This window comes from Vipera ursinii (genome assembly GCF_947247035.1).
Source record: "Vipera ursinii genome assembly, chromosome: 1".
In the NCBI taxonomy this organism is placed as follows: domain Eukaryota; kingdom Metazoa; phylum Chordata; class Lepidosauria; order Squamata; family Viperidae; genus Vipera; species Vipera ursinii.
In genome coordinates, this window is record NC_139512.1 from 100,843,095 (window position 1) to 100,858,881 (window position 15,787).

At 35.7% G+C, this 15,787-nt stretch overlaps 1 protein-coding gene across 1 annotated transcript in view; it reads left to right on the forward strand.

Annotated features, from left to right (window-relative positions):
- PDE3B (phosphodiesterase 3B) overlaps nucleotides 1–15,787 on the forward strand; it is a 63,587-nt gene that overhangs the window by 33,095 nt on the left and 14,705 nt on the right. The window contains exons 4-11 of the mRNA XM_083363100.1: nucleotides 965–1,098; nucleotides 6,417–6,517; nucleotides 8,670–8,874; nucleotides 9,367–9,443; nucleotides 10,281–10,384; nucleotides 11,543–11,680; nucleotides 12,716–12,827; nucleotides 13,523–13,636. Of these exons, the coding sequence (XP_083219226.1) occupies nucleotides 965–1,098; nucleotides 6,417–6,517; nucleotides 8,670–8,874; nucleotides 9,367–9,443; nucleotides 10,281–10,384; nucleotides 11,543–11,680; nucleotides 12,716–12,827; nucleotides 13,523–13,636 (985 nt within the window). The remainder of the gene's footprint in view (nucleotides 1–964; nucleotides 1,099–6,416; nucleotides 6,518–8,669; nucleotides 8,875–9,366; nucleotides 9,444–10,280; nucleotides 10,385–11,542; nucleotides 11,681–12,715; nucleotides 12,828–13,522; nucleotides 13,637–15,787) is intronic.

Genomic DNA, 15,787 nt, shown 5'->3' on the forward strand with positions numbered 1-15,787 from the left:
CATGGGTCCGGAGTACCTTAGGGAGCACCTGCGGCCGGCATCAACCTCCCTCCGCCCAGTGCGCTCCCACAGAGAGGGCCTCCTCAGGGTGCCGCCGTTCGGAGAATGCCGACTGGTGGCCCCCAGTGGGAGGGCGTTCTCTGTGGGTGCGCCTGACCTGTGGAACCGTTTACCGGTTGAGCTCCGGATGGCTCCCGACCTTCGCTCCTTCCAATGCGACCTAAAAACCTATTTGTTTGAACAAGCCGGCCTGGTCTGATGGGTTTTGGTTTTAATTATTGTTTTAATGTAATTTATTTTCTGCATTTGGGCACTAGGGTTTAATTTGTTTTTAATTTGTTTATTTTGGGTATTTTGGTATTTATGTCCCTGTTCACCGCCCTGAGTCCTTCGGGAGAAGGGCGTTATACAAATCAAATCAAATCAAATCAAATAAAAATAAATAAAATCAACACCTCAGCTGACCTGCTCGTTTTTCCCCCCCAGTCCTTTTCACCTAAACTTTTCTCTCTCTGTTTGTTTTGCTTCCATTTCTGTGCTTCTGATTCATGTAATTTCCCTGTTTGACCTTTAAATTGCAGTCAAACTGATAACTTTCCACTCTTAACTAAAGTCTTAGTTTAGATTTAAACGGCCTAAGAAATGAGCTTTCTGTTACCATAGCAAGACCTTCCAATCAATGTTGGAGACGATGTTGCCTCAAATACAATATGAATACATTTGTATAAAGGCAATCCTCTGTGGCACTTATGGCATAAAAATAAATGGATAAAGAGAATTGATAATATGGTAGTCAAACTTTTTAAAGATCAAAGTTGTTTCAAGTTTAATTACTTTAGCTAGCTGATTTAAGTTAAATGATGCTAATATATATTTGTGTACTGCTGAGAACAACAAAGCATGATTTAAAATGGATATTTTGTGGGGGGAAAAGTATAATTTTTCTTAACTTGTTCTTAACTAGGTACTGAGCAGTCGAAATAGCTTACCAACACCACAGTTAAGGCGAAGTTTAGGAAGCTTGCTGCCCATTGATCCAACTTCTAGATGGGAACGTAGTAATGGCAAACGATCACACCATGAATATAATCTTTCAAGGTTAGAATATTACCAATATAGATTTTACATTTTTTTTACCTACAGTAGAAAATATTCAGACATATATATTGAATTGAATCAATATTGTACAATATGGTTCTTGAATTCTATCAGTAGCGTAAAATATTTGTAATTAAATGTATTACTTCATTCATCCAAGCTGTTTAAAGTATGGTATTTTAGGAAGCAATTAACAGCAAACACTAATTCTGAGCATCAAAAGTTAAGAAATGAAATTGCCACTTAAGATAAGTCATTTATATATAATAATTATTTATTGGATAGTAAAATAAAAAATAGGAATCTAGCACTACTTGAGGCATTTAGTTAGTTTCTATCATTCTAGTTTAGATGATAATTCTTAGAAATAATATAAAAGGAGTGAATGCCATTAGCTTGCCTACAATCTATTTTGCTCTTGTGAGAAGAACCAGTAAATTTTAAATGTCCTACATGAATTAAATTTACCAATAAATTAATTCTTAGGTTTTTTTTTAAATTTTCCCTGTAACCTAATGCATAAGAACTACCAGTTACTAGAATCCTAGAATACAAAAACTTTCAGAACAGAACTGCAGAAATCCAGATGACCACCAGATGGCAGCAAATAATTAAATATTTGCTGCTAGCTAATAATTATCTAGATTTTTGCTGCCCAGATCTGATAACCTAAAAATGACATTATTGAAAAGTATTACAAATAATAATTTCTCCCTAAGCTTGAGAATCATCTTCTGTTGATTTATAAGTTATACTCGTATACTTAGATCTCCAGTTTGGATGCTAGAAGTTCTTTTGTGTGAACTGAAAAATAAAAGTTATTTTATTAAAAGTCAGAGAGAATGAGTTTTAGAAATGCAGCTTCTAGTACAGAGGTCAAGAAATTGTGATGGAGAGCTCTCCTCCTGGACAGGGCAAGAAACATTTAAGCAAATGTTTGAAAGAAACAGTGAGAACCTACACAAATAAAGAATGATCAATATATTAGCCGTAAGAATCTAATTAATTTATCAGTCATGAAAGAGGTACAGGATATGGAAGCCAAAAGGCACAGGCAGGAGAAAGTCTATTGACAAATTTTCCACAAATATATTAAATAGATACAATTATAGGTGCAAGAATAGCTAGTGAATCATATTATTGATTGGTTCACACAGGGCTTTTTTTCTCATAGAACGCTCAGAACGGAGTTCCGGCACCTTTTTTGGATGGAACCTTGTAGGGTAGGCAAGGCGGGTTGTATGGCATGTGTGAGTTCCGGCACCTTTTTCTTTTACAAAAAAAGCACTGGGTTCACATAATCAAGATTGAGATTTCACTCACCACTAAATTATTAATTTAATTTGTATTATATTTAACACAATTATATATGTGATTCAATAAGTTATATAAGTTTTTTTCCAAATAGACAAATGAATCAAAGGATTAACAAATGTAGCTAAAGATATCCAATTTTATATGCATCTAAAAATATATAAAATACATTAAAAGTTGCCTTCCATCCTTCCCAGGTAGGTAAAATGAGGACCCAGATTGTTGGGGGCAATTAAGCTGACTTTGTAATAATGCCGCTTGGGGTGTGTGTGTGAAAGCCCTAATAAGCAGGCATATACATAGAATGAAGGCTACTGCTAAGCTTGTAAGCCGCCCTGAGTCTTCGGAGAAGGGCGGGATATAAATGGAATAAAAAATAAAAAATAAAATAAAAACAAAACATCAGACTTTAAAAAAAATTGAGTTCTGAGCGTATCTAGATGCTTTCCTATTTCAGATTTCAAACAGCAGATGGCGTAGTTTTACAACATAGCTGCTAGTTTCTAGTTCTATTTTTTAAAGTGAAAATTATATAAATGTTTCTTAAATCTTAAGTATTCTTTTTGAATAGCACCCCAAGATAGATTTGATAAAAAATGCATGCTAAGTATGCATTAGGATTAAATTGGCAATTACAGAGTTACACATTAATGTTATAAGAAATAGAATGCATTCGTTAATCGGCAGAGTTGCACAGTGGACAAGTTAATAAATAAAAGAGTGTAGTGATAAAGCTCTCCAGAAATATGTTACTCTACATTCCATTTCCTAGTTAAGCACATTGTCTGGAGAGCATTTCAAATTTGGACTATTTAAACAATCTGTTTAAATATATTAATGCAATATACATTAGCAGTTCAGGATTCTAAATTGCTCATGTATATTTCTCATATAAAACTAGCTACAGCTAAAAACTTTTTCTTTAAGAATTACATGAGTTAAGGCAACAAGAACAGAAATGCTATTTCTATCCATTTTTCTTCAGTCATTATTCACCCCAAAATCACTTCATTGTTAATAGATAACACCAAAAGTTTGTACAAAGTTGCAACCATTACTTTCAATCAATTATATTATAACTTTCTTAAATAATTAATAAATAATCACTGCCCTGAGCCTCTCTCACAACCCAGAGATCCTCTGAGGGAAATGGGCAGTTTAGAAATAGGAAAAATGAATAAATATGTTCTGTAATCTTATTGATAAGGGGGGAAAAAGATGTCTTGCTTGAGTTTTTAAGGTGATGTCTCCTCCTGAAGAATGTACTTAGAATTAAGAAAAGTGCTATACAGATGGTCTTCATTTAGTGACTGTTTTTGTTTAGTGGCTCTTTGTAGTTATGACAATAATGAAAAAGAAATTTTAGAGCTAATCCTTGCATTTACAACCTTTGCAGGTCAGTAAAGCAAAGGAAAGCTGACATAAAATCATAAGCATAGTCATAGTTTCACTTTTGTCTGCTTAATGATCAAATTATTAATGGTCCTGAATATGGTCACTAAACAAGGATTTCCTGCAAATATTTGAGGTGATGATCCTCTGTTTCTTTTAAATTACTTTGTGCATTGTAAATTCTATGTTCGCTTTGTAGATAAGGCATTGCAATATTAAAACAAGTATCACAGACTGAAAGAGCGTGACCAAGTGGATCTTTGCTTTTAAATTCCCTCAATAGAGCCTATGTCTTCAGCATGTGGTTACCTTTTATTAGCTATTGCTAATAATACATAGTTGCTAGGGAGCATGAAAAATATATTCTCTTGTACCTACGTCCTATGTTTGGGCTTCTTGCAAGAGATTGCTGGAGTAATTAGGTCTATGGTCTGATACAGTACGACTCTTTTTATTATGTTTCTAAAATATGTTTCTATGCTATTTTATAGCACTTAGCTGCAACCCTGTGTGTTTAACCTTTACTATATCTGTTAGGATATAGTTATGTATCTATGACTGGAGAATAAGATACACTTATAATAATTATTACAACTGCTGGGTTGCATGAAATTGCAGTAATAAGCAGGAAAAATAACCATCCCCAAAAGACCACACCTGCACCTTATGGAATATTTTAGAATGGCAGTCAAAATCAAAAAAATATTTCTTTTTAAAATATTTTTCAAAATTTGATGTTCTTGTACCATAGTACAAATGAGTTACAACTGAATTAGAGTAAAGTAGGTTTTATATTAAGTCAGTTTGTCCCAGTCAGGTGAGAGACCAAAGGCTGGATTAGTAAATTCTCCTGTCTTCCTTAGAGTGTCAGGCAGTTGCAATACTGCCATATTTTGTAAGAATAATTTAATTTGTACACACCTCTAAATAGGTCCCAAATAATGTCACATTGAAAAGCATATCATCAAGTATACAAAAAAATCAATTTATATTAATTGGTGGGGTTTAAATGCTAGTATGGGTGATAATGGTCATGCTTTCTACTCACAATTTTAATGTTAATATCTGGATGAGTCCCTAGTGGAGTCTCTCCACCCACGTTTATTAAAGGACTAAGGGTACAGCTTAATGAGATTTTATCTGAGACAGTTGACCACAAGCCTGGGCCTCTGCATTTTAGAAGGTATGTTAATTGGCAATTAATAGCTAAATTGAGAATAGAGAGAAGGTCAGATGGTGATTATTGGATCACTTCTTCCGAAATTTCCACTGTATCTTTTAAAGTTACAAGTGGTAGCACATCTAGAGAGTTTCCATCATCCTCTTACATTAGCTAAAGGTAAAGGCTCCCCCGCACATGCGTGCTAGTCGTTTCTGACTCTAGGGGCCGGTGCTCATCTCTGTTTCAAAGCCGAAGAGCCAGTGCTTGTCCGAGGACGTCTCCATGGTCATGTGGCCGGCATGACTGGACGCCAAAGGCGCACGGAATGCTGTTACCTTCCCACCGTAGTGGTCCCTATTTTTCTACTTGCATTTTTACGTGCTTTCGAACTGCTAGGTTGGTAGAAGCTGGGACGAGTAACAGGCGCTCACTCTGTTACGCGGCACTTGGGATTCGACCCGCCAAACTGCCAACCTTCTGGTTGACAGGCTCAGCGTCCTAGCCCACTGAGCCACCGCGTCCCTTCTTACATTAGCTACAATAATGTATAATGGAGTGATGGAAATTGAGGCAAGGTATGCACAGAATTTAGGAGTCATTAACACCAAAATGTGATTAAGGCAGAATGAAAGAAATGCTAATGCTATAACTCAAATGACTCAAAAGTCTCAAGATGTTTTAGAAGTTACTAAGGTTTAACTATCTATTGCCCACAGGACTGTCACATAGATTTGTACAATAACGAGCAAATTTTATTTTATGTAGCATTAGATAAGAGCCCTGGTGGTGCAGTGGTTAGAATGTAGCACTGCATGCTAACTCTGTCCACAGTCTTGAGTTCAATTCTGATGTGCTTAAGGTTGACTTGAAACAATGTCTTATTTTGCATTTGTATGGAGACATATACAAACATAGCTTACTCCTGCTTCATCAGTAAGAACAGTTATATAAATTTCATGTCTGTATGAGCTTTGCTTTTTTCAGATTGCAAAGCCTCTGTAGCCAAAATTATAGCAAAATACCATGTAGCAGCAGTGAATGTGAGGCATCAACTAATGTAAGATCTCCCATAGTCAGAACTTACCGTAGTTTAGCAGCCAGCATGATGTCATTGTAGGAGAAAGACTGGTAGTGCCAGGGGGAGGAGTAAAAAGAGGGATCAGCCTTGAATCCTTACATACAACATTACGTACAACCAGGCACTGACCATTAATTGAGAAGATTCCTTTTAGCAAGAGTCATTCTTCGTTTTGTTTTAGGGTTTTAGGGTTCTGATTACTACTTTACTTATTTTATTTGTTTTATTTTACTATCTTTTACTAGTATTCAATATTCCTGGCCTTTGGCTGTAATCATTGATTGATATCTTATATTTAATTTCAATTTTAAAATGTCCTTTCCTGTATTTTAGTTTGATAAAATAAAGATTTCTTTTTCTGTTTTTAAATAGCCTAGGATCTTATCCTCTTCTTGGCACAAACCTGTTGACAATTCCGAAACAAAGGTCATCTTCAGTGACCTCAGCAAACAATGCAGGTTCTAGACGAGCCGGTAAGAATGTAACATTTATACATTGCCTATAGGGATGTCCATAGAATGATACGGTTTCTTTTGAAAATAGTACATTTATGCAACTTAAATTATTATATTGCTTGGATTATTTTAAGCATATTGTAACTAAAATATTTTGTTGCTCAAATGAAAAAATGCATCCTTTGCAAAATGATAAAATATATTTTTATTGTTCTGTTTGCTACCGAAGTTAAGGTTGAGTTGCTTATAGCGTACGTAGCTAAAATAAGTATTGTTGACACGAAGAGAAAGCATTTTCTATTTATTTATTTATTTGTTTGATTTCTATAGCTGCTACCTCTGGACAATATGGATTAATCAGATGTAAAAAAAATAGAAATAATTTAAACAATACAAAATAAATATATGTGGCACCAAGTAAAACTAGTTCTTCATACAAACAGGAAATGGGACTCTTAATACATTCAGGGCCCAGGCACACAACCAAGTCTTCTCGTGGCCTTGCAAAAGGCCAGCAGGGTCAAGATCATGCTGATATTTGAAGGGAGAATATTCCAGAGGGCAAGGGTTATGCAAAGAAGGCATATTTTCTGGTTCCTACCAGTCAACATTCCTTGGCTGATGGGACCTGTAGGCTGCTCACCTGCTGGATTGAATTGGAGGGATAGAAAATGACATCCCCCCAAGCTATGAAGGGCTTTAAAGGTGAAGCAGCTTCAATTGCCCCCAGAAACATACTGGGAAACCATGCAGCTCACAAAACTGTGGTGTTACATGTGTGGCAGTAAAGATTCCCCTGTCCTTTAATAAACATGCCAATTTTGCCTAAGACAGGGGTAGGCAACCTTGGTTCTTTTATGACTCATGGACTTCAACTCTCAGAATTCCTGAGTCAGCTAAGCTATGCTGACTCAGGAATTCTGGGAGTTGAAGTCCACAGGTCATAAAAGAGCCAAGGTTGCCTATTCCTGGCCTAAGAGAAATATGTTATAGATTTTTTAATACATAAATAGTCCTTGGCTTATGACCACAGTTGAATCCAAAATTTCCATGGCTAAGCAAGGCAGTTGTTGAGTTGTGCCTCATTTTATGATCTTTTTTGCCACAGTTGTTGAATGAAGCACTGCAGTTGTTAAGTGAATCGTGCAGTCATTAAGCAAATCTGGCTTCCCCCATGACGTTGCTTATTTGAAGCTGGCTGGGAAGGTTACAAATAGTGATCACATGATTGCCATAAATACTGCCAGTTGCCAAGTGCCCGAATTTTGATCACATGACCATGGGGATGCTTCAAAGGATATAAGTGTGAAAATGGTCATAAATACTTGTGAATATTTACTAAGCAGTCCAGAGGCTTGTCCTTGAGAGCAAACTTTGTAGGCTGCAAATATTGCTGGCTGAAATTTTGTCAGCCTTTTAATATTTGAACAGTCTTTAAATCGCCAGTATAGTTCCAGTTCCTCCCTCAGCCTTCTGGAACATTCTGAAAGGCTTTAGGACAAAGTGTGGAATCTGTTATATGAATCCAGAGATGATCAAATGAAGAATTACATATAAGTAGCCAGGTACACTTCAAATATTTCAGGCCCTGATTGTCTTCAGATGGAGATGATAATAAGTGTTGCAGGATACACATCACACTCACATTGTGTGCATTTGTGTGTGTGTGTGTGTGTGTGTGTGTGTGTATTTATACATATGTATGGTGCTGGCTGGTATTAATAGAAACACAAGGATGAATTAACATGTAAAGCAAGTCTTCATTCTGACAATAATGTATAAGTAGACCTACTACATTTTTTTGCAAAAGAACTCATAATTCTTAGTAGATCTGGTATTGTCTTGTGGAAAATTAAATTAAATTAAATTAAATTAAAACTGGTTAACAAAGTTCACTAAATGAAATGTATAAAAGCAGAAATCACAATATACTGAAAATCAGTCTTTAAATCTAGCTAGCATCTTTTAATATTTATGTAGCTTATGGAGAGAATGCCCTTCTGAAAGCAAAGATCTTCACTCAATAGAAGTATACCAACAGACAGGATCCAAACTAGCCTCTTTAGACAAGAGAGTTCCAGATTTTACCTGCAACCTGAGAACATCTGTTGAGCCAGTGCTACTCTTCTAACATCTTATTTCTTTGGTTTCTTCTCCATCTCTTCTTTAGGAATTTCTCAGAATTTAAGTCCTGGCACTTCACCCAGTAACGGGTTTCTCTCCAGTGGGTACCACCGATCGCCTGTGGAGTTTCCTGAAAGTGCTGATTTCCTTACTAAACCTAGTGTTAATGTACATAAATCTCTGGGGAGCCCATTCAATTTTTCAGATTGTCAACAACAATTTAGAACATCTTCATGTTATACCTGCAATAGGTAATGATTCATTTTTGTTTAAACAGCATATATAATATCTTTAATTAATAGAGGGTGTCATCTTAGGGTCCCCCCCACAATTATTTAAATTAAATAATAACTTGTTTGCTATGGTAGGCAGTTACATTTTATACATTATTGACTGCTTTTACCTGAACTTAAATGAGCTTTCTTTATTGATGATTCTTTGTGTTGACATCAGCCTTTACTTTTTTATACATATCATTCTTCTCCTATATGCTGTCTAAAAATGTGTGAGATAGTACCTGAAAAATTATTTCTAAAAATATTTGGTCCTCTATGCTCACTTGAAGCTCTTTTCTTCTTGAGTATAGCTATAATGATATTGGTGGATACTCAAATTGGAATTACAGCAGTGATATTCTTATAGAGTTTTAATATTTCACAATACTTAAGAAAAATACATTCAGAAAAATGTGAATACAAATTAAAAATGGCATTTCTTGATTATTATTTTTAATCTTCAATAAGTTGCAGACGACAAGTGCTCAACTCTGTCGCAAACTCATTATGTGAATCTGTAGCAGAATGTCAAAGCCAAAAATCAGGTAGGATTTTGGTCCGTGTAAATATGTAACATCCTTTGTTTCAGTAATAACTGTTTCTTTGAGAATATGAATTTATGAAAAACACTTCAGGGGATCCACATTTATGAATTTCAATCTCAGCTACACTGTTCTTTGTCCAGAATTGTGTGAAAATGGGAATTTAAAATGCTTTCCCCATCCTCCACTCCCCGAAGCGCGGTAGTGAAAGGTTGGTCTTGCCAACGCAGTGGGAGGTGATGCTACAAGATGATTTATTTATTTATTATTTATTAAATTTAGAAGGTCACTCAATTCCATTAAGAATCTGAGAGGTATACAGCATAAAACTTAGTAACAACAAAAGAACCAAGAAAAGAACAATGTATGTCGAGAAAAAAAATCATAGTGACAGATAAAATCCCACAAGGGGCTTAATACCGATGGTGGGATTCAAATATGTGAACAACCTGTTCTCTGTGTGGTTGCCGCTTTCAGAAGTCCATTCTGGGTCTGGGCAACAAAAAGTTAGCTATCGGTTCTGCCAAACTGGTGCGAACCAGCTGAAACCCACCACCCATCCTAATTCAAGGCTTGGGAAAACAGCCAACCTTTCAGAAATTTCTTAAACGTCATCAGGGTGGGAGCCAGATGGATCTAAAATACTGAGATATTTTAGTATTTATTTAAAACATTTGTATCTCCTGTTTTAAAAATCTTAGAGCAGTCTATAGTAATTCCAATATTTTCAAATGCTAGTATGTTTTATAAAAGCCATATAATGGAATCCAGGTTAGGAAATCATATTTTTGAACAAATTTGCTTTAATTAAATTGCTAATATTATGTGCACTTGTTTAAGGTGAAGATGGAAACAGCAAGGTTTCAAAAGACCCCAACCATCTTGCAGAGGAACTGCAGAGTGAAATAGAAGAAACAAAAAATCAAATGGATTTTCAATCTGATGCAAGTATATTATTTCCGGAATACCTTGATACCTTGATAGTTTGGTCTCTGGTTTTAATGAGATGTTTGATATTTTATTGTAAAAACTACTTCTGTACTTCACCTATTTACAAAACTGTTATTATAATATTATTTATACTGAATTTTATTTTCTTTGGATTTTGTTTGAATAGATCTTGAAGTTTTCAAAATATCAGAATAAAAAAAGATGCAGTAAATGTATACAAAACGTATTTAAAAAAACACATTTTACATATAATTCTCTGTGTCATGATAACAGGTTCAAATTATTTTGCCTAATTATAATTGCAGTACCATTCTGGCTCTCTTGAGCATCTTAGATGGTTTGTGCTGGTGTTGGTTCTTTACAGATCTTTATTGACTCCAATTAAGGGACACGGTGGCTCAGTGGGTTAGGACGCTGAGCTTGTTGATCAGAAGGTCGGCAGTTTGGTGGGTCAAATCCCGAGTGCTGCGTAGCAGAGTGAGCACCTGTTACTCATCCCAGCTTCTGCCAACCTAGCAGTTCGAAAGCATGTAAAAATACAAGTAGAAAAATAGTGACCACTACGGTGGGAAGGTAACAATGTTCTGTGCGCCTTTGGCGTCTACTCATGCTGGCCACATGACCACGGAGACGTCCTCGGACAAGCGCTGGCTCTTCGGCTTTGAAACGGAGATGAGCGCTGGCCCCTAGAGTAGCACACATGTGCGGGGGAACCTTTACCTTTACCTATTGACTCTAAATATGAATTATAAGTGCTATTAACAAAAGAGCTCCACTTATAACTGTATCAGCTACTTCAGCAAAGCCCAGATTGAAATGTACAGTACATACATACATGCATGCATGCATGCATATATACATACATACATATTTTAAATTGGGAGAAGAAAATACCTCAGATTGTTATGAAGGCTGAACATATGTTGTGAAGACAGAACATATTTTTGAACTAAATTATCTGGGAAGATACTGCTTATTTATTTGCAGTGATTTATACTAAGAGCTAAAAGCATACAAATGTCCCTTTACTCTGGTATAACCATAATAGTATCTAGCTGAATTCTGATTCACAGACCTTGATTATATGCTAACAAAAGAGATTTGCTATCAGGTTCTGTTCTTATTTTGTCTTACTATTTTTTCTATTACAGATTGAGGAGAATTCTTCATTAGAACTGATGTTAATAGAAAACTATAATTCATTAATGGAGGAAATGAACAGCTGGAATTTTCAAATATTTGATCTTGTTCAAAAAATGGGAGATAAATCTAGAACAATCCTTAGCCAGGTTTGTTGCTACTGTAGAAATTCCATATATTTTATCTGAATAATTCTAACCATACACATATGAACATTCTGGAAGCTGTTCTCTCTGCATAAATACATACAAACTTTGATATAAATAAGTAGCACATTTGCAAAGAAACATACTTGTTTTCCAGATTGAACCATGTTTTTCCTCAAATAGCTCCATGTGAATGGGGAGAAAGTGAGTATAGATAAGAATGAAAGAAGTTGTTGAAAACTCTTATTGGCATAGGGTAAACTGGTCTTATAAATCTTTCCGCTGTTTCTGCTGTATGTGTTGTATGTGCATTTGTATTCAAAACCACGTAAAAATGCAAGTAGAAAAATAGGGACCACTATGGTGGAAAGGTAACAGCGTTCTGTGCGCCTTTGACGTCTAGTCATGCCGGCCACATGACCACGGAGATGTCCTCGGAAAAGCGCTGGCTCTTCAGCTTTGAAACAGAGATGAGCACTGGCCCCTAGAGTCGGAAACGACTAGCACGCATGTGCAGGGGAACCTTTACCTTTTTACCTTATAGTAGAGAGAATACTTAATATATGCACTTATGGATCAGTTGATTTTGTAAATCAATTAAGTTAATTAATCAAGGATATTTCATCTGAGATACATCTCATTCGTTCTTTTTGTATGTATACATGCATATACATATATAGATGTGACACCTGTACTGATTTAGCAGGTGGGAAGAAAATCTCAAGGGTTGGGTAAAGCTGGATTTAGCAAATTTATATTATATTAGCATTAAATATTAATTGGGTTTTGACAAAACCCATTAATGATTTCAGTGCTATAATTTATATAAGGTGGATTCCTCACCTCTGTTAAGCCCCCTTTCTACCCCCTTCGCATTCCATAGTGTTCAGGCTGAGGAGTTCTTGGTTATCAATACTTGGTAGGGCAGAGGGTTGCCAGAAAGCGACACGGGGAAAGGCAAACATTCAATCTCAAAGGATCTAAAAAAAACTGAAATGTTTTTCACAGTGTTTTAATATGTGTCTATTGTGTGTTTAGGTTGCATTTACATTGTTTCAAGACACTGGTTTATTCGAGATTTTCAAAATTCCAATTCAGCATTTCATGAACTACTTTCAAGCACTCGAAAACGGTTATCGAGACATTCCTTGTGAGTAATGGTTGACAAAATTAGGCTAATTTATTAATCTGAGACTTCTGTTGAGTTTTATTATATTCGAGTATATTTGTATTTGTAACTATTACTGTAATTTAATAGAGTTTTATTTCTGTTTCTTTTATTATTTCTCAGTCTTACTAATTATGTGATAACATTAGATTTTATAAAGTAATAATAAGAAAAGTAGATAAAACCAAATGTGTGTAAGGCTTTGCTAATCTAAAAAAATATTAAGGAGAGATATGAATTAAATTCTCGATGAGCCTGTGGCAAGTAGACTTGTTTTCTTTTTGGTTTGAAATGTTTTGCTGCTTATCCAGGTTGCTTCTTCAGACTGATAAACAGTGAAACATTTCAAAAAATAATAAAGAGAAATCCAATTGCCGTAACTTCCAGACAATTCTACTGGATGACTGAAAATCTTCATTGACACATTGAGCCTAGTGGAAAATCTCATTGAAACCCCATGAGATTAAGCTGTGGATTTGAAATTCTGCTGGTCTATTAACTGATGAAGAACTGGCATGCAAATTGTTTAATGTGAGGGGGGGAATGCAGCTATGGTCTATGAGGCCCTTTTTCTTGAATTAGAATTCCATCTTTGCCTCTGTCTTGTGTTTCCTTGGGTTATTGAGTCTTCATATATAATGGCAAGGTTACATTTAACAAAAACTGTATTATTTTAGATCACAATCGAATACATGCAACAGATGTTCTTCACGCCGTATGGTATCTTACCACAAGACCGATTCCTGGATTTCAGCAAATAGACAGTGACTTTGGAGGAGGAACCACCAGGGGTAAGTCTGTGGTGTAATTCCACAAGGAGGCTGTGTCTGTTAGACTGAAATGAATACACCTGAAGTAAATGTACAGTACACTTGACTGAAGATTGCATGCTTGAAACTAAATTCAGTGGCATTTATAAACAATCAGATTTTAGGAAACTGATTAAATATTTGCTGACAGTCTTCACTTCTTAGCCAAGTAAACTGTTTTCATTTGGAACCCTTTTCCTGAATAAGGCCTATATTTTACTGCAGTGGTCAGCATGATTGGTCAGCATGTTTTTAGCAACTAAAATACATTAGAGTAATATTTCTTTATTTAATTATTAAAGTAAATGCCTCAGACTAAAAATACTTGAAGTATTTAATTTAATTAGAGTTTTTTAAAATTATTCCACTGGAAAAATGAAACAGTATTCAACATCCTGTTTCAATTAATATATACCTCCTTAGTACTTTCTGTTATTTTTAGCATCACATGAATTGAATGAATTGTTTAATATTATGTAAAGTGAACTGTGATGCTAAGGTATATATTTTTAATTTATATCACTTGTGCCTTCCCCCACTTGTGGTGGAAAGTTTGTCTCACTAGCTCAGATGTTGGTGTAATTGAGAGGACCTTTAAGAAAAGCTCTGCAGAATCAAAAGCTGTACTTTGATTGAGTCCTGACTGAGGGAATATTTAGAATAGAATAGAATAGAATAGAATAGAATAGAATAGAATAGAATAGAATAGAATAGAATAGAATAGAATAGAATAGAATAGAATAGAATAACAGAGTTGGACGGAACATTGGAGGTCTTCTAGTCCAACCCTCTGCTTAGGCAGGAAATCCTATAGCATTTCAGATGAATGGTTGTCCAATATCTTCTTTAAAGTTTCCAGTGTTGGAGCATTCACAACTTCTGGAGGCAAGTTGTTCCACTGATTAATTCTTCTAAATGTCAGGAAATTTCTTCTTAGTTCTAGGTTGCTTCTCTCCTTGATTAGTTTCCATACTTCTTGTCCTGCCTTCAGGTGCTTTGGAGAATAGCTTGACTCCCTCTTCTTTGTGGCAACTGCTATCATGTCACCCCTAGTTCTTCTTTTCATTAAACTAGACATACCCAATTCCAGCAATCGCTCCTTATATGTTTTAGCCTCCAGTCCCCTAATCATCTTTGTTACTCTTCTATGCACACTTTCTAGAGTCTCAACATCTTTTTTATATCGTGGTGACCAAAACTGGTTGCAGTATTCCAAGTGTGGTCTTACCAAGGCATTATAAAGTGGTGTTAACACTTCATGTGATCTTGATTCTATCCCTCTGTTAATGCAGCCTAGAACTGCGTTGCCTTTTTGGCAACTGCAGCACACTGCTGGCTCATATTTAAATGATTGACCACTAGGACTCCAAGATCCTTCTCACAATTACTACTATTGAGCAAGATATACTACCTATAGTGTACCTGTGCATTTGGTTTTTCTTGCCTAAATGTAAAACCTTACTTTTTTTCACCACTGAATTTCATTTTGTTAGATAGCACCCAATGTTCAAGTCTGTCAAGATCCTTCTGTATCTTAAGCCTATCTTCTGGAGTGTTGTCTATTCCTGCCACCTTGGTGTCATCTGCAAATTTGATAAGTACCCCCTTATCCAAATCATTGATGAAAATGTTAAAAGTACTGGGCCTAAAACAGCGCCTTGGGGTACCTTACTGCATACTTCCCTCCATGTAGATGCAGTTCCATTGAGGACTATACTTTGAGTGCGGTTGGTTAGCCAGTTATGAATCCATCTGCTGGTGATACTGTTTAACCCACATTTTATCAAATGCCTTACTGAAGTCCAAGTAAATTATATCCACAGCATTCCTCTGGTCGACTAAATTTATCACCTTGTCAAAGAATGCAATAAGATTTGTCTGGCATGATCTGTTTTTGACAAACCCATGTTGGCTTTTGGTTATGACTTTGTTTGCTTCTAGGTGTTCACTGATTCATTGCTTGATTTACTTTTCCAGAATCTTCCCAGGTTTTTAAGTCAGGCTAATAGGTCTGTAGTTTCCTGGATCTATTTTTCTTTCCGTTTTTAAAGGTGGAAAATACATCATCTCTTTTCCAGTCCTCTGGTAGTTTTCTGGCCCATGGGCCAGATGCATCACACCAAAATCACGCCC